Below are 19,997 nucleotides of genomic sequence, written 5' to 3' on the forward strand. Positions count from 1 at the left end.
ATCAGTCCGAGAGGATTTCCATACAGCAAGGGAGGACTTCAAAAAGGTTTTTGGGGGGTATATAAACATATATTAAATGCAGCACTGGCGCTGAATAAGGTGATAGTTTTAGTTGATATGACATCTGGTGACCGTTTCATAGAATGATAGAGTAGGAAACCTCCGGGGTCATCCTGTCCAGCCTCTGTTTGAAGACTTCCATTGAAGGAAAACTCACCACCTCTCATGGGAGCCTGTCCCACTCATTGATCACTCTAACTGTCAAAAGTTGTTTTCTAATACCTAATCTGTATCTTCTCCCTTTCAGTTTCATTCCATTGCTTTCTCTTTAGGACTAAAGCTAGGTACACATTGGGTTAACACCGCCCATACAATGCATAGCGTTGACGGTCTGCATTAAGCTATAGCAGAATGCGATATGTGTTATGCTCTACCGCTAGCGCAGATGCTCCATCTGCACTAGCGGTGACGGAGCCTCAGACGCTGCAGCCCGCGTCCGAGGCTCCGTCACTGAATGACGGCACATCGTGAACGCGTGCCACTTTACGGCATGCGTCACAATGCGCCCGGCAATTGGGCTGAATGGCAGCGTTAACGGACTGCTATAACGTAATGTGAACCCAGCCTAAGACATGTGTCCCAATCCTTTTGGTCGTACACTGTAGCCCGGTGGTGGCTGCATTGTCAGAAGTACATTCATGATGGTGATAAGATTTAGACATTTGTATAAAATATCAATCAGACATGTAAAAGTCAAACGATCCGATATCCCAGGAGCTTGAGGTTGATTTGGCATTGGTCCTCTTAGAAGTCATTTGTGGCAGTATTAATTGCATTAAAGCTTCCCCAGGGCTTTCTGCTTGTGAGCACGGGCCATCAGGGAATAAGTCCACTTTGCATCTCCGCCATAGACCTGAATCTGTAAGTCATAGATAGGGGGCTTCATTATAAAGGTATTAATTATATAATTTATCCTTTCTTGCACAGTGGGAGAGAATGGAAGTGTGTGAGTCCGGCCACTGTGGAGCCTGGCAAGGAGAGTGACTCTTACGTCAGCCCGTGGATCACTGTGAATGATGAGGCTGGCACGTACTGTAGTAGTCCTTAATGCTTGCGAATCAGACCCCTCTCTCCCGCCAGTGAATGGCGGCCATGCATCACACACTGAAGCTTTAGACTGGAAAGTAATTAAACCTTTAATTCTGAATTTCCCTTTTCTTTCAGATATATTTGTGCACCATTCTCTCTATAATCCTGAAATTACCGTGCAGGATATATAAAGTTATGTATAATTCTGAGAGGAGGGAACACGATGAGGCGTGGAGTAGCGCCGTGAGGTCCATTGTGACAGATGTGCCAAGCTCGGTTTCCATGACTTTTTAAGAATTGATTGCTAAATATATGAAGACATTTTTTAATATACTTAAGCGCCCGGTTTGGCGGTCTTCTGTGTGGCCTGCCATGCTGTGCAGGTCTAACGTCTGGATTTTATCCTCTTGCCTTCGAAGTGTGGACTGTACATGGTTTGAGTAAGCATACTTTTTTTTTTTCAGACCGCATTTGGATTCAGAGAGTAAAATGGATTCCCACATCCCTTAAAATCACAGATCCTTGAGACTCAAAGAATGTCCTATTCTGATACGATGTTGCTGATCAGACTTGGCCATTACAGTCTATGGAAATCCGAAAAAGAAACAGCAATGATGACGCGGGTGCAGACTTTGTACTTCACAGAGCCATACGCGTTTCCTCCATTTTTAATGGATACGTTAAGAGTCAGTGGATAAATAAAACTGCAGATCGTTAAATAAAATGGATGCAAAGACGACGACGCAGGAGAAAAACTGGACAGTTTCTCTAGGACGGTAACGCATGGATGTGTGACTGCAGCCTTACAGTAGATGGCTATTGCCCAAATGATGCGTCAGGTGATTGGTCGGCTGACGACCGTCTCTCCCATACACTGGTGCGCTCCTTTACGCAAGATCTCCGGTGTTCTCTAAAAGAAAACTGTTGACAGACATGTCTGGTGGTGGCTAATCTCCAACAGAACACCGCGATCCTGCAGTGCAGAATCAGTCATGGCGGATGGACATCTACCCCAACAATTAGCGGAATCCTCCATAAACTCATATTAGAGTGTCTGATGAACCTGTCGATATTAGGCAACAGTCAAATGTGCATGGACGGCTTTAAACATGGTGTCTTTTTTTTCGCTGGAGAGTCATTTTTATCTGATAGCCATGGGAGGCGAGGAATGAATAACAGAAGAAGAATGTGACAGGAGCAGCCGCTGGGACGAGGACACACGTTCTGGTCATTGCCCTGCAAGAGGGCAGTGTGCCATGCACAGGCCGAGGGGTCACTAATTAAAGCTCTGCTAGACCGCTGCATGCTGGCCTGGCTGCCACCCGCCAACACAGTCCCGTTCAAATGCAGCTTCTAAGGAAGATAAAATCCTGCCATTAGACCTGCGCAGCAGCACATCACACAGAAGACGGCCAGACACTCAGATAACACCAGCACGTTCACTCATCACTAGATCTCATCAATTTTCTAAGTAAATATATTTCTAAAGCTGCTGTTGTCATGAAATTCTCACCAGATATTGGTAACAACCCATCTGATCCGCAGTCCAGGAACTGTTCCGATTCTCATGCTCTATAAATTGCAAATAAACGCTTTCACTGGATGGCTCTTCTTCACTTCCATTCTGCCAGCACAATGGGTGCTGGAATTTCATTTCCCTCTCTTCCCATCTTGCCTTGCTCCTACATAATCTGAACAGATTTCCTAATCTCTCATTCTATAGATTTGACAGATTAATCATGAAACGCTTCTCCTTATCATAGACTGAACTGTTGACTTCTCGGTACTCTCTATTCCCTCTCTGTACTGTCCCAGATTACCTGGGTTGGGCATTAACCCTTTTTCTTCCCTAGACGGAATACTGGCATTGACGCTTCTTTGCACTTTAACACTAGGTATTTCAGCATTAACCCTCTTCTTTGCCCTGGAGCATTAGGAATGTGAATAATAGTAATCTCTTGACAGTCCTAGACCACCAGGACTGGTGCCTTGAACTCTTTCTCGGCATAACAGGACTAGAGATGTTGATTATAACTAGTGATGAGCGAATTTATTCGGAAAATGATCGCCAAACATAAATTCAGTACGAATATAGCACATTCGAATTCGTAATCGGAAGCGCAAGCAAAATTTTATAAGTTTTGAAAAAATCGTTAATATTTGGTAAAAGTGCGGGTAAATATTTGCGTTGCCACTAAAGTTTTTTCAGCACTTTAGCAACGATAAGGTGTGTCATGAGCGTTTGGCACAAGTTTGATGAGGCGCGGGGGGTTTGCAGAACTCAGAGGCGCGGCGCTCTTGTAAACAGTCTTTTTTCCCCCCTAACTTTGTGTGCACATTGCAGCCAGCCAGTCAGGGCACAGGAAACACCCACAATGTCCTGACGCAACGGCTTGTGTCATTGGCTGCTGAAATCACATGTCCCTCTCCATATAAATAGCGGGTATTTTGTTTTAGCGCCATTTTGACACTGTAACAGCGCAGAGAGCCTGCTCCTGACGCTGGCACTGTTAGCAAGATTTTAGCTAGTTAGTTAGGCGGTTGTATATCAGTCAGATAGTGTAGCTAACTAGTGTCCAGTGTGGATGTTACATTTACCTTCCAGCACTTTTTTGTGGCCATTACTGAGGTCCACAGACAAAGCCAGCAGGGCACATGTCCTACAAGTGTGTTGTGCACTGCTTCTATTGTGCTCCATGCCCGAGTATAGCATTCTAATTAATATTTTTTCACTAGCTAAATGTGAAAAAGCCTGCTGTATCCCAGATTTTAGCTTGTTAGCTAGGTGGTTGTATACCAATCAGATAGTGTAGCTATAATTTTTTCTGTTGCTGAATGTGATACAGTCCGCCGTATCCCACGTTGTCATGTTGTGGCGGTGACATGAAGCTGTCTGCAGTCCTAATGCGCATTAAAAAAAAATTATAATATTTTCAGTTGCTGAATATGATACAGCCTGCCATATTCCACGTTGTCATTTTGTGGCGGTGACATGAAGCTGTCTGCAGACGTCAAGCACATTAAAATATTTATTTTTTTCTATTGATAAACGTGATACAGCCCGCTAAATCCAACCTTTTCATCTAGTGGCATTGAAATTCTTGTGTGTGCAGAGCTGTTGCACATTAAATTTAATTTAATTTTTTTTTGCAAACGTGAGCCGAGATCTGAGTTTGAAATTGTATTGAGCCTATCTTCTAGATTATGTGCATCTCTGGACATTGGCGTTGGCTAAATGAGTAATCGTAGGCTGGATCCTGGATCTCGTACTTCCCATAGCAGCCCTGTTATTGATCCTGTTGTACGTTCCCATTCCCGCCGCCGTCATGTCTCTTTTCCTGATTAGTACATGTAACTACATGTCGGCCATATTTTTCCAGCAAACCTGCACCTTACCAGCAGCAACTGTAGGAAAGAAGGCGTTCCAGCTCCTCAGACAATCTTCTAGATGTAGGCCTCATCCACACTAAAAAAAAGTTATTTTATGGTACTAACCGAATAAAGAAGAGGAGATCTCAGTTTGAAATTGTTTTAAGCATCTAGTCAATGTTATACAGTCCTCATCGACGGGCCCCCCAAAATTCTTCTGTTACTAACGTAATTCAGTAGGGGACATGACACTTTGAAATTGTTTGTAGCATCTAGTCAATGTTATACAGGTCTTATCGGCAGGCCCAAAAAAATTATTCTGTTACTAACGTAATGCAGTAGGGTACGTCTCACTTAGAAATTGTTTGTAGCATCTAGTCAATGTTATACAGGCCTTATCGGCAGATTCCCCCCTCCCCCCCCAAAAAAAAAAAAATGTATTCTGTAACTTTGCTAACGTAATACAGTAGGGGACATGTCACTTTGAAATGGTTTGTAGCTCCTAGTCAGTGTTATACAGGCCTTATCGACAGGCCCCAAAAAATTATTCTGTTACTAACGTAATGCAGTAGGATACATCTCACTTAGAAATTGTTTGTAGCATCTAGTCAATGTTATACAGGCCTCATCCACACCCCAAAAAAAATCTGTTATGTCATACAGTAGGGGACATCTCACTTTGAAATTTTGGGGGGCAGATCTTCTTTGTCATATAGGCCTCATCGACACTGACACAATTCTTTCTTCTGTGAGTAACGTGATTAATCACGCCATATTTCACCTAATTTTTGTGCTGCTGAAATTCAGCTGTGTGCAGAGGTTGTGCAGAGTAAAAAATCTATTTTTAGTTGCTAATAGTGTGCTCCTAGCACACTATCTGAGCAACATGACTGGGAAAAAGCGATTTCATGGTGTTCGAGGTGTATGTGGGGTAGGTGTTAATGTTTCTGAAAGCACTAGTGAACCACTAACGTGACGTCCTATCCAAAGACAACTTCTGTTACTGGATGTTGTAGTTTTGTAGTGTTCTGCATTGTTCTTGCGTAATTGCAGTCTCTGATATCTTTAGTGGGGCTTATGTGCCAGCTGCTGCTGGAGATGTTAGCACTAATTTGAGGAAATGTGAACAGTCTTGCTTGGGTGTCCATCTGCTGGGTTGGGTGTAGTGGAAGACCTGTCGGTCCCTATTAGACTATTTCTACTGTGGTGAAATTGCTGTCACTTTGCTGGTGTGTGCAAATAAATTTTTGTAAATGTGTAGATTCCGCGTTGGATCTCCTTCATGTGTGTTGTCTGAAGCAGTAGGCCTACGATACCAGCAGTCCTCCACTGTCTTTGAGTCAACTACCCATGTTACTATCCTTACATTTTTCTGACAATAGTAATCTACGAAACTGATATGTGTGGCTGAGCATCACTTTCAATTTTGGTTTTTTTTTATCACTTACATAGCGCCAGTGAGTCAACATTCGCTTTACAGACATTACTGGCACTGTCATCTTTGGGACTCACAAACTAAATTTGCTATCTGTATGTTTTTGTAGTGTGGGTAGAAAAATAATTACTGGACGTAAACCCTCGTAAATATGGGTAGAACATAAACTCTTTGCAGATGCTGTCCTTGGTGGAGTAGTAACACAGGACTACAGCGCTGAAAGACTGCTAATGTTTTTGCATTGACAACTGAGCATTTCTGTGGTTTTAAGGTTATCACTGTGATTCAAACTATGTGCCTCACTGCTGTGTTGGGGAAAACCACTGTCAAAATTGTCTTCCAGCATGCTTTGATACTGCAGCATTGGCGCGTCCCTTTCCAGGGTGGGAAGCAACAGGCAAAATTTACTTTTGTATTGTGGATAGAACACACTGGCAACCCAGTAGTCAGCACTATTTGGAATCATAACTATAACGGTAACATTCATGTTGCAGATAGTGCTGCAAGAAGTTGCTCGTGGGTCAGTCTCTTTCCTGAGGTCCAACTCCATAGTGTGTTAGTGGCGGGATAACACTCAAGCTTTCTTCCTCCGTCCCATCCTGACAGCCACGGACAACATAGAGGAAATCATTATCATCTTTATCTCCTAGCTGTTGCGTGTCCATCACCTCTTCCTTCTCGTCCTTTTCATGGTCCTTCTCCATTTGTTCCTCCCATGGCAAACATCTGTGAGATGATAGACCTGAACTTATAGATATTGTTAACCCTAAAGGTAACCTCGTCTGCTTCCTCCTCTTCCCCCAGGACCACCACCACCAGCTTCTCACCCACGCTATTTAGGCTGTGTGCACACGTTGCGGATTTTGATGCGTTTCCGCAGTGTTTTTGACGCGCAGAATTGCATCAAGTTTGCAGTGTAGTACAGTACCAATGATAGTCAATGGGAATTTGAGAATTACTGTGCGCATGCTGTGGAAAAACTCGCTCGGATTTGCTGTGATTTTTTTCCGCAGCATGTCAATTCTTTGTGCGGAAACGCAGCGTTTCTGCATCCATTCACTATACATTGAGTAGGGAAAATCCGCACATCAAAAAAAAGCATAACAATCCGCAATAAATCCACAAGTAATCTGCATCAATTCCGCATGAAATCCGCAAGCGTTTTGGCCAATCCGCAACGTGTGCACATACCCTTAAAGTGTGTTCAAGCATGTAGATGACAGTAATAGGGATGCTGATAACGGCATCATCACCGCTAACCATTTTAGTAACCATTAAGAAAACATACAGAAGGGTGCAGAAGTCTTTCATCTGTATCCAGTACGCAAGTGTGAATTGCAGCTTGTCCGTTGTGTCAGGCTATGAATGTCATCCTGAACCAGGTCTCAGCGCTGCTGCCACAGTCACTGCAACATGTGCAGAGTTTAATTCCACAGTAGTCATATTGCATATCAACCGGTTAACCGGTAGTCCGAAAGATCTCTATACAACCTTAAGTGGAATGGTGGAAGTCAGCACAACAGTGGTTTCTGCAGCAGTGTATCCAGTCTGGGACAGTGTCGAAGGAATTACTGTACCATCAGGTTCAGAATGCCAGCCATGCAAGGCACCATGTGTAAGGTTGGCCCAGCGTAGGGCCACCACCAGGTTTGCATCATTATCGCACACTGCCTTCCCTGGCTCCAGGTTGAGTGTAGATAGCCATTGTTCAAAATCGGCATGGATAGCTGTCCACAACTGTTGATCTGTATGACTGCAATCTTCAAGGCATATTATTAAACACTGCCAGATTACGGTGAGCCCTGGCTGCACAGTATGGATGTGGCGGAGGGATTCTCTCTGCAGTGTTGGAACATGTGTTCAATTATGGCAGAAGTTGAGGGCGCAGGTGGAGAAAGCAGAAGCACTGCAGGAACTGTTACATATAGAGGTTTGTTCCACAAGCCCTGGGGATTCCAATTATTGGTGTCTAGTGACACTGTGGTGTCTACTGCTTTAGTTCTCCATCCCCTGGTGTGTAGTGGTTTAGTTCTCCAACCCCTGTTGTCTAGTAGTTTTAGTTATCCAGTGTTTTTTAACTCAATAAATAAATACAGGCTGATTGGACACCATTCTTCTTTTGAGGTTCACACCATCAGGGCGTTCCATCCCCTCTCCCTCAGAGTAGCAGTCATATATCAGCCCCCAAGCTCACCCGCCCACTTCCTTGACCACTTTTATGCGTTGTGGCCATACTTAATGTCCTCAAAATTGGCAACCCTTATCCTGGGAGACTTCAACAGCTCCACCTCCCCAACTGCATCCCAGCTACTATCTCTAGCCAATTTTCGTGGCCTCTCACAACTTTCAAACTCTGAGACACACAAAGACAGTACACCCCTGATCTGGACTTTGTCCGATTAAGTTCAATCTCCTACCTAGATGACTCACCTCTTACCCTTTGTCCCCCATGAAATTAGGAGTATAACCACAACTTAGACATTTTTAGGTGCTCCCTAAAAACATCTGTTTAAGGCAGCCTATCGCGTTTCCTGATCAAAGTCCGTTTATATATATATATATATATATATATATATATATATATATATATATATATATATACACATACATACACCTTATTTTATGGATTATAAGACGCACCCCTAATTTTGAGTAGAAAAATAGGAAGAAAACTTTTTTTTTAATAAAATGGTGGGGCTTCTTATAATCCATGTGTCTTATTGCTTACCGGGGGTGGTGGCTGCAGTGAAGTGGGGTCTCAGGGTCGCTGCTGGAGGAGGCAAGAGTGGCACGTTGCTGCAGACTGGGATGAGTGGGTGTTCCGATGTGCGCTGCTGCAATGCTCTGGTGTGGGGGGCTCCACCGGCATTTTGTGAAAGCCCAGAGTGCCCCGCATAGCCATTACTGCGATGCCATGGCCTCCGGTAAAATGACTGCTGGGGCGGCGCATGCTCAGATTGTGTGTGATGTTAAGGTGGAGGAAGAGGAGCAGAGGCCACTTGATGCAGCGCTTGCCATATACTGGAGCACATGTTCTTTCTGGCCCTCATCTACAAAGAGCACCGTTGTACGGCTGCCAAAGAAAGGGAGCGGAGTTGCCCATCCAGTAACAGAAGTTGTAAAAATGCTGCGCAAATTCTGACTGCTGCAACATATACATACATATCGACTTCTCAGCCCTCATGTCATTCATACCTGTCTCGCAACCCTAAACGACTATTCAGTATTTTCAATTCTTTCTTGCGTCAACCAGTTCCCCCTCCCTCTCATCTCAGCTGAATACTTTGCCTCACCACCTGTGAACTTCACACAATAACGTCCCACCTCATTCCAAACTTGTGTCTTCCATCCTGATTGAAACATACCTTGATCACACCCATCCTCAAAAAGTATACCCTTGACCCATCTTCTGTGTCTATTTATTGCCCCATATCATTTCTCCCCAATGCCTCCCAACTACTGGAACAACACATCCATTTTGAACGTTCCTCCCACCTCTCCTCTTGCTTCCTCTTTGACCACTTACAATCTGGCTTCAGACCGCACCATTCCACTGAAACTGCCCTGACTAAAGTCACCAACAACCTACTAACTACCAAATGAAAGCGACGCAAGTTTGTCCTCCTCCTGGCATCTGTCTCACAGAGTGAACCATTCCCTCTTACTACAGACTTGGCCTTTTGTTGGCTCTCCTCGTACCAGACAGGACATTGTGTCTCCCACTCACACATGACCACCTCATCTCACCCCCATGTGTCGGTGTCCACCATGGTTCAGTTGTAGGACCAGGAACTATACTTAGAGGGCGCACACGCGTGCTCCCTCTCTCCCTCTTAAAGGGACCGCCCGCATCAACCTAAGTATTCCCAACCTATAGCTGGGCGACACCTTCTATTTAAGGCTTCTCCTCCAATATGGAGGTGCCTGAGTTATGTTGTTAGTTTGCTAGTTGTCAGGTTCCCCAGGTCTGCCGGTCTACCCTGTACCCATCCTCTCTTACCTGTCTGTGCTCTTCTGTCTAATACCCGGTCCAGCCCGCACCTGCCAGTGCTTATCCGTTCCTCAGACGGTCCCATCTGCACCTGTGGTTCCAGAGTCCCAACAGTGCCTGCCTGCATTTTTCATCCCTCCTTTGAGCCTTGGCAGCTTACCTGTTGTAGGGGGGTGAGCTGCAACATTCTGTAGGTCAGCCACGGAGGAGCACCTGGTGCCACCTCTTAGTACCTCCTTGGGTCGCAGCTTTCGCCTGCTGCCACTAGTCCAAGTAGGAATTTAGTAGACCACCTACTTACGACCCTTCCAGGCTTTCAGAGGGATTTGGAACAGTGATTCCACCACCTTGCCCGTTACAGTCTCTATATGGGTTGGCTGTAGTGGAAGAGATGTCGGTCCCCGCTATACTAATTCTACTTTATTGCAATTGATGCCTCTTGGTTGGGTCTCCTTCATGCGTGTTGCCTGTAGCAGTAGGACTCCTAGGCTGTCAGGCTTCCTCTTCCTTGGAGTCAACTACCCATTTACCATTATCAGAAAAATCTAAGGATAGTAATCTCCGAAACATATATGATATTTGTGCCACTTGAGTGTGGCTGAGTATGAAAGCAGGTTGAGCTGTTGCATGTGGCATCAGGGCTCCCAGCAAAGGGTCCTTACACCGATCACTCACCCACCTCGTCTTACTGTGACGTTCAATTGAAAGATGCCTGGCTGATTGTAGCATGGCACTGCAGCAATCTGTACTGTGGGTGAATTAGGGCCACTTTCCTGGTGTCTGCCCCTCATTTATTGTGTTTTGGTAGCATTTGGGGCCGTTTTAAGGTGTTGTGCTAGCTTTTGTTTTTGCCTCCGATTGTCCTGAATGGCGTTTGGCTATGTTCGGCGAATATTGCAAACTCGACGATTGTAATCTGAACCGAAAATCGAAATATTCGCTCATCTCTAATTATAACCTCCTTGTCAGCTCTAGACCACCACAGGGACTCAAGAAGTAACCCCCTTCTATGTTACAGATCACCAGAGACAGACGTTACCGATTGTCCTGTATTACCTGGTATGCCGTGGTAACACCATGGTCCCTTGTTGAAACCCAGCTGTTGTAGACTTAAGTCATAAGTTATAAATAGCATTTTTTCTGATGTACCCCTTTAAAAAAAAAAAAAAACAACTTAATAAAGACCATTGTTATAATAGAAAATTGTTTTTATTGGTTAAAAACAGACATAACAGCTCAATAATACGGCAAAAGAACTGAAATGATGAATAGATAGTTTAATAATCATCATTATCGGCCGACACTAAAGGGAAGGAGTCAGCGGGTCAAATTTCTCGACGTGACATTGAAATACCATGATAAGAAGTCAAGCTGTTGTATATGTGCCTTCGGTAATATAAAATACAGCTGAAATGCCATAATGAATGGGTGCGCGATAACCTTTTCAATTATTGATGCTGTGAAAGGCTACAGTCAAATGAAGTCTATTCCATACCGGAGGGACCAGTCTTTGACTTTACAAAGTCCACACCAGCCAAGTCGGAAAGTCTTCCACTGGCAATGTCAAAGCTTCTAACGTGACATACGTGGATATGAATAGTTAATTAATAATGTAATGTACGATCATTCAATTAAGGGGCAGAATTTCATTTTCATTTCTGTCTGGGATCTGCCAACAAAAAAATAGTCTATGGTCACAATTAGGCCACGATCAGTATTTGGTCAGTATTTTACATCAGTATTTGTAAGCCAAAACCAGGAGAGGAACAATCAGAGGAAGAGTGTGATAGAAACACGTCTCCCACTCTTTGTTTAGGCTTACAGAGAACATGTGAACATGGCCTTATAGTAGAGCTAGTAGAAAAACAAAGGAAAAGGGGTTCAAATAGAAACTTTATTTGCCTACACCCTATAAAGGGCCTGTCACCCTAAGCGATATCGCTAGCAATATCGCTATAACATCACTGATTTTTGTGACGTTATAGCGATATTGCTAGCGATTATCGCTACGTCTGATACGTACCGCTGATCGCGCAAGAACATCCTGGACCGTTTCTCGTCGTCAGCTTCCTGCTGTGGAGACGAGCGACGCGTGGACGCGGGCGGGAGGACGTCAGGATCGCCTCGTCTGACAGGTAAGTAGCGACCCCCGTCCCCTGCGATGTCGCTGGTGAGATCTGCCTGTGTGGCAGCTCACTAGCGACCACTTAGCGATGCACCAGTGATCCTGACCGCATCATATCACTGGTCGGGATCGCTGGTGCTTCGCTAAGTGTGACAGTACCGTAAGTCAATTCAATGGACTTCTCGTGTCCCCAGTTATTGTCTACCTCCAAACTAAATGGCAAACATACTCTATTGGAAAAAAAATACCAACCCCCCATCCAATTTTTTTTAATACAAAAGTATTATATGACCTTGGAAAAGTAAATTACACAAAAATACAAGAGAAACCCTGTCAATATCAAAATTTATGGTATACCACCCAAAGAGCAATCCCCTCATCCATTACATCTTTGTGAAATGCCAAGTGTTGTGTGGAAGCTGTGCTATTTTTCCCGTGTGTTTGAGGACAACAGTCATCTACGAGTGGTAAGGGACAGCTTTGAGAAGTCTTCTTTTAGGCAAAAGTTTGACGACTGAAGAGGTCAAGGGTGACTGCGCTCAGAAAGGCTGGGATACTGTTCTGGTGATGCAGGTGGAGATCAATGAAGTCCTTCAAGGTCCTTGAGAAACCTGTATCCAATAGTTGCAGCTTTCCTCCGGATGGACTTGTCGACTATGAAAAAAATTAAACAAAAAGGTTAAATTGATTTCATATATATATCCCAGATATATACATATATATATATATATATATATTTGTTTGTAGCTACCTATAGCATTGGGTATAGCAAAAACAAAAAATGCCATCCTGTGTTAGTGCATCAACATTCAAGGGTCGATGGAACTACAGTTTGTTGTTAATGCATGGTCTTACTATAGATATGACTTTAACCCCTTCACTACCAAGGGTGGTTTGCACGTTAACTCCCGGGCCAATTTTTACAATTCTGTCCACTGTCCCTTTATGAGGTAATAACTCTAAAACGCTTCCATGGATCCCGGTGATTCTGACTTTGTTTTCTCGTCACATATTGTACTTCATGATAGTGGTAAAATTTCATTCATATAACTTGCGTTTATTTGTGAAAAAAATGGAAATTTGGCGAAAATGTTTAAAATTTCGCAATTTTCCAACTTTGAATTTTTATGCCCTTAAATCACAGAGATACGGCACACAAAAAACTTAAGTAACATTTCCCACATGTTTACTTTACATCAGCACAATTTTGGAACCAAAAATTTTTTTTGTTAGGAAGTTATGTTGACCAGCGATTTCTCATTTTTGCAACACCATTTTATTTTTACAGACCACATCACATTTGAAGCCACTTTGAGGGGTCTATATGATAGAAAATACCCAAAAGTGACACCATTCTAAAAACTGCACCCCTCAAGGTGCTCAAAACCACATTCAAGAAGTTTATTAACCCTTCAGGTGCGTCACAGGAATTTTTTTGAATATTTAAAAAAAAAATGAACATTTAACTTTTTTTCACAAAAAAAATACTTCAGGTTCAATTTTTTTTATTTTACCAAGGGTAACAGGAGAAATTGGACAAGTTATTGTGCAATTTGTCCTGAGTACGCTGATACCTGATATATGGGGGGGATTTCGGCGCATGGCAGAGCTCAGAATGGAAGGAGCGCCGTTTGACTTTTTCAATGCAAGATTGGCTGGAATTCAGATCGGACGCCATGTCTCGTTTGGAGAGCCCCTGATGTACCTAAACAGTGGAAACCCCCAACAAGTGACCCCATTTTGAAAACTAGACCCCCCAAGGAACTTATTTATATATGTGGTGAGAACTTTGAACCCACAAGGGCTTCACAGAAGTTTATAACGTACAGCGGTACAATTAAAAAATCATATTTTTTTCCACAAAAATGATCTTTTCACCCCCAATTTTTATTTTCCCAGGGGTAACAGGATCATAAAAGTTATTGTGCAATTTGTCCTGAGTACGCTGATACCCCACATGTGGGGGTAAACCACTATTTGGGCGCATGGCAGAGCTCGGAAGGGAAGCAGCACCATTTGACGTTTTTGGCTGGAATTGAGATCGGACACCATGTCGCGTTTGGAAAGCCCCTGATGTACCAAAACAGTGGAATCCCCCACAAATGACACCATTTTGGAAACTAGACCCCCCAAGGAACTTATCTAGATGTGTGGTGAGCACTTTGAACCCCCCCAGTGCTTCACAGAAGTTTATAACGCCCGGGCGTGAAAATAAAAAAAATCGTATTTTTTCCACAAACGATCTTTTAGTCACCAATTTTTTTTTTATTTTTCCAAGGGTAACAGGAGAAATTGGACCCCAAAAGTTGTTGTCCAATTTGTCCTGAGTACGCTGATACTCCATATGTGGGAGAAAACTACTGTATGGGCACACGTCGGGGCTCGGAAGGAAAGTAGTGACGTTTTGGAATGCAGACTTTGATGGAATGGTCTGCAGGTGTCATGTTGCCTTTGGAGAGCCCCTGATGTACCTAAACAGCGGAAACCCCCCACAAACGAACCCATTTTGGAAACTAGACCCCCTAAGGAACTTATCTAGATGTGTGGTGAGCACTTTGAACCCCCAAGTGCTTCACAGAAGTTTATAACGCCCGGGCGTGAAAATAAAAAAATATTTTTTTTCCACAAAAATGATATTTTTGCCCCCAATTTTTTATTTTCCTAAGGGTAACAGGAGAAATTGGACCCCTTGTTTTTCAAATTTTTCCTGAGTAGGCTGATACCCCATATGAGGGGGTAAAACACTGTTTGGGCGCATAGCACAGCTTGGAAGGGAAGGAGCACCATTTGACTTTTTCAACGCAGAATTGGCTGGAATTTAGATCAGACGCCATGCTGCATTTGGAGACCACCTGATGTGCCCAAACAGTGGAAACCCCCCAATTATAACTCCAACCCTAACCCAACACACCCCTAACCCTAATCTCAGCCCTAACCCTAGCCCTAACCCTAACGGAAAAATGGAAATAAATACATTTTTTTTATTTTATTATTTTTCCCTAACTAAGGGGGTGATAACGGGGGGTTTGATTTACTATTTATGGCGGTTTTTATGTTTGGCGGCTGTCGCACGCTAAAAGACGCTTTTTATTGTAAAAATAGTTTTTGCATCACCACATATTGAGAGCTATAATTTTTCCGTATTTTGACCCACGGAGTCATGTGAGGTCTTATTTTTTGCGGGACGAGTTGACGTTTTTATTGGTATCATTTTCGGGCACGTGACATCTTTTCATCACTTTTTATTCCGATTTTTGGGACGCAGAATGAACAAAAACCAGCGTTTCATGAATTTCTTTTGGGGGGGGTGCGTTTACACCGTTCCGCGTGCGGTAAAATTGATACAGCGGTTTTATTCTTCGGGTCAGTACGGTTACAGCGATACCTCATTTAGGTCGTTTTTTATGTTTTGGGGCTTTTATGCAATGAAAACAATTTTATATAAAAAATAATTATTTTTGCATCGCTTTATTCTGGGAGCTATAACTTTTTTATTTTTTTGCTGATGATGCTGTGTGGCAGCTCGTTTTTTGAGGGACAAGATGACGTTTTCAGCGATAACATGTTTATTTATATGCGTCTTTTTTATCGCGCGTTATTGCACTTTTTCGGCGATATGATAAATCATTTTTTGCTTCGTTTTTTATTTTAATTTTTTAAGGGGTTCGCTAAAGGGGTTAACTAATGGGACAGTTTTATAGGGCGGGTCTTTATGGACGCGGGGATACCTAATATGTGTACTTTTATTGTTTTTTTTTATTTCCAAAAAATGAATTAATTAGGGAATATTTTTTTTTTTTTTTAACTTTATTAGGTTGTCCCAGGGGGGACATAACTGTCCTGTGACAGATCGCTGATCTGTCACATCACAGATCACTGATCTGTCACAGGCATAGACGCAGACTTCCTCATGCCTGCGCTTTGCAGGCACTGAGGAAGTCAGCTCCCTGCAGGCCCCCGAAGGTCCCCGTCGCCATCTTGGATCCGGGGACCTGCAGGGAAAGAGCCCCCCGCAGCAGCGCTGAACATTGCGCTGCCGTGGGGGGCTCAGGGAAGCACGGAGGGAGCCCCCTCCCTGCCGATGCTTCCCTTTCGCTGTGTGCAAGGGGTTAACGTGTCGGGGGCGGTCCGTGACCGCACCTGACACATTGTGCCGGGTGTCAGCTGTGATAATCAGCTGACACCCGGCCGCGATCAGCGGCGCTCACCACGTGGGCGCCGCTGATCGCTATGACATAATATTCCGTCCATGGGACTTAGGGCCCAGGTCACATGGACGGAATATTACGTCCAATGTAGGAAAGGGGTTAAAGGGGGTGTCCAGATTTGGGGTTCAAGTCTGCAGTTACTCTATGTAACTGCAGACTTGTGACTCTTCACAGCGCGCAGGCTTTGCACTGTCAGGATGTGTCGGGAGAGGGCAGACACGTGATCTCAAGTATGCGATTTGCATACATGCGGTCATGTGCTGACTAGACATGCACAGCTTCGATCAACACAAGTAAAGTGAACGAGGCCGGACACGTCTAGTTGGAATGTGGCCGTAAGTATGCAAATCGCATACTCCAGTCACATGAACTTCAGTCACTTGAACACCGCTCCCAGCATTGGCACCAGAGAATCTTGACAGCACATACTGTGCGTGCTGTGAGGATTCAAATGTCTGCAGTCGTATAGAGTGACTGCTGAACAACCCCTTTAATTATAGTATACACTGTATGAGCATGTTGCGCTCATAAATGGAATCTGTCACCAGGTTTGAGAGCAGCATCACGTAGAGACAGAGATCCTAATTCCAGCACTTACTGATCTGCTTGCTGCAGTTTTGATTAAAAATCACACTTTTAGCTGCTGCAGATTTAGCAGTTCTTTCAATGCGGAGCCCTGTACAACCCCACCCACACCAGAGATGACTGCAAAGCTGCCAATCATTGGTGGGGACACAGCGCAGAAGGACTCCATGACACAAGACACATAGTCATCTACAAATAGCAGTCTAGTAAGTGACACATCTCTGGAATCAGTGTCTCTGCCCCTACCTCATGCAGCGCTCTCAGATTATATAGTAAAAACTTGGTGACAGATTCCCTTTAACAATGAATTATCAATTCCTATTAAATGGGACATCAAAGTGAGTGAAGTCTTCCATGATCTACTCGACGGTTTGCTTTTTGAAAATAAAGAAGGTGAAGGACAATAGAAAGTCATAGGAGACTATACATTTTGGTTAGAGCGACTAGTAAGGGAGAACACTTGGGCTATGGACAGATCCTCCAAAGTACAAGTCAAGGGACTAGAAGAACCGTGGAGTCCAGACTGTAGTGAAGTAATCACTATGGCTGCTCGGAATCAGATGTGGCGAGGGACATGTCAAACCGCTTTCCAGTTCCTAATTGGCCTTTGGGAGGTTGATCAGTGGGTGCAATTACCCGCTGTAGTATGGCATTATGGCCTCTTTACAAGGAGCTGGTGGAGACTCCAAAAACTTTTAGTACTCATGATCTTGGTGGACGGCTTATTCTGTTTCACGCAGCTATTTGTAAGCTCACGTAGAAGTTTAAGGGACACCATACGAAAGCCGGAAACTTCCTAACCTCTAGATGTCACCCTGACGGTATTACACTATTCAGTGAGAGGAAAGTCGATCACAACACTTTTTTTTGGCATCTTTTGTTTTTTTTTTATAATGTGTGTGCAAGGTCATCGATGAATACAAGACAATACAGGAAGATATTACACGGGAGACAAAAGAAACGCTAGTGTGCAACATAACCGCTTTGTGAGCAGAAGACAATTAGCATAGAAATGGCATCTCCTGAAGATCAAAGAGGAGACACAAAGCCACTGTGAATGGTAGATTATGGAGCGTCCCCACTGTCGGGAGGTAACCAACCACGGTAATGAGCTTCATACCTTAAGCAACAGCCAGACAGTACAAGGTAAAGCAGAAAATCCAAACATCTTTAGTATAACAGCAGAAAACAATCAGAATCTTACTACCGGCAAAGAAAAAGCGACCATGGAAAAATAGAGACTTATTGAAGAACGTGAGTTTATAGGTAAACCGCCCTCGGAACAGGTTGTGTCATAGAAAAACCATAGACATAAACTTGTGTTAAACAGTAAGTAATATAGATGAGACCCTGTTCCCACCGTTTTTGCAGTGCGTCCGGAGGTTTCGCCTGAATCCTCCTCCAACCGGGGTCTTTTTTTGCTTTTTTACAGTACCCCTCCCGTTTGACCCAAGTGTTTTTAAATTAACAGGAAGCTGCAAGAGGGGTTCTGCCTATTTCTGCTCTCAGTCTGAGCTTGTGGAGGGGAGGTTTTTGCATCTATTCATTTCCTTTCTGGTCCTATACTTGATCCAAGATGATAGAGAAGGGTGCTGGGATTGCTGCTGAAATAAGCAGTCAGTGGCCTCCTTTTACAAACAGCTCCAGTCATGTCCGAATACTGGAAACGTTTTCTTTGGTAAAGAGCAGGACCGTAAGCAACTTGTCCAGGAGCAGCTACTTAATGATGGAGACAGCTGGCCTAATAGAATATCAGTCAACTATGATTGAAAACATTGGTTTGTTCGAAACGCGTCAGTGAATCTCTTGTTGGTCCGAGTTGGATTTCGATATGTGGACAATAAAGCCGTAAATCTCTTATCGTGAGTAGGCCGCTGGACCTCCTTCTCTTGTTCTATATCCTACATCAGTAGGGTATATAACTTGTTGGAATATTTTTGTATTTGAATGATGAGGTTCTGACCTTCGGGAACCGTGGCAATCAGCATGTGGCTACAGCGCTATCACATGAAAGCTGGCTAAAGGGGGAGGTTTGACACCTGGAACAATATGGCGCTATGTCCAGAAACAGCTCCATTGTCCACGTCAAGGGTGTAACAGAGGCAGGCAATACGACTATTATGCTATAGGGACCCTTTCCTCTATACATGAAAGTAGTCCAATGGTTGTGTCTGAAATTTCAGCTGTGCCTTATACTGCAAAACCAAACAGCCCATAGACAAGAGTGGCGGTATTACAAGTGGGAAGCATCCCACAGAGGCCTCTCCTATTGGCACTCTTGTAGGTAGTTTAGTGGGCAAGTACCCCTTAGGTCATTATTATTGGGGCATCTAATGTAAAGGAGAACAGCTTAGTACCCGAAGCCCATATATTCCCATTATTTAACATTAAAAACAGGATATGGAAAAAGATGGCACACAAACGAAAATAAATCCAAAATTATAACCTTAAGCAATCACAAGAGTGGATTAATTATATCAGCGGTGTTTATCGGATATATCCTGGTAAATCTCTACTCTCGACGCTGAAGACAAGCTTCCCAAAAGAAAGCTTGGGGGCCGTGAGAATATGTGTGATTACTGCCGCCAACCCCCAAATCTGTTTTTTTACGTCAACATTGCTCACTTTTTGCCTGTAGCAGTTAATGTAAACCAATCTGCAATCATCAGCACGTAGCAGCTGCAGACAACTATAGGCTCAATTATTGAATTATTTATGACTGGTTATTACTCCAGTCTCTTTCCAAAGCTTTAACATTTTTAATCACTTCAGAAGCTAAAAAAAAATGTAAGTGTTTAATCAGCGGGAAGGAACAAGCATAGACTTTTACATACAGACAACTAAGCTGTAAAGCCGTGCATGGCAATGAGCACTGCATTAAGTAACCCACGTCTAGGTGAAGTGTAGGAAGTCATTTCGGGGGCTGAGAAGACGTTTAGAAGAGCCGCGGGGAAACACCGCTGAAAATTTTTGGATTCCATATATCTGATTAAGTAGCAATCCTAAAAGTCAATATCGACTTTTTAACGAGCCGTGCCACATGACTTAGAACACTTGCAGACGTGTTTCGGGGTGTTTGCCTCTCCACAGCGGAAAGTAAGAGATCGTTTTTTGTTTTTGGTTGTTTAAGAGGTGTCTGACTTGGGGCTAAGGGGTAACGAGTGTAGGTGGCACTAAAGTTTAAGTACTCTTCAT

At 43.7% G+C, this 19,997-nt stretch overlaps 1 protein-coding gene and 1 long non-coding RNA gene across 4 annotated transcripts in view; one reads left to right on the forward strand and one right to left on the reverse strand.

Annotated features, from left to right (window-relative positions):
* LOC141076508 (uncharacterized) overlaps positions 1-19,997 on the forward strand; it is a 158,715-nt gene that overhangs the window by 59,272 nt on the left and 79,446 nt on the right. The gene's annotated exons all lie outside the window — the stretch shown is intronic.
* The window catches only part of LOC141076507 (mitotic spindle assembly checkpoint protein MAD1-like), a 620,485-nt gene continuing 612,750 nt past the window's right edge, over positions 12,263-19,997 (reverse strand). For both annotated transcript variants that reach the window (XM_073563984.1, XM_073563988.1), the window contains one exon: positions 12,263-12,663. In XM_073563984.1, the coding sequence (XP_073420085.1) occupies positions 12,505-12,663 (159 nt within the window). In that variant the 3' untranslated portion in view covers positions 12,263-12,504. The remainder of the gene's footprint in view (positions 12,664-19,997) is intronic.

This window comes from Dendrobates tinctorius, unplaced genomic scaffold (assembly GCF_039654945.1).
Source record: "Dendrobates tinctorius isolate UK_male_01 unplaced genomic scaffold, ASM3965494v1 ptg000420l, whole genome shotgun sequence".
Taxonomy (NCBI): Eukaryota; Metazoa; Chordata; class Amphibia; order Anura; family Dendrobatidae; genus Dendrobates; species Dendrobates tinctorius.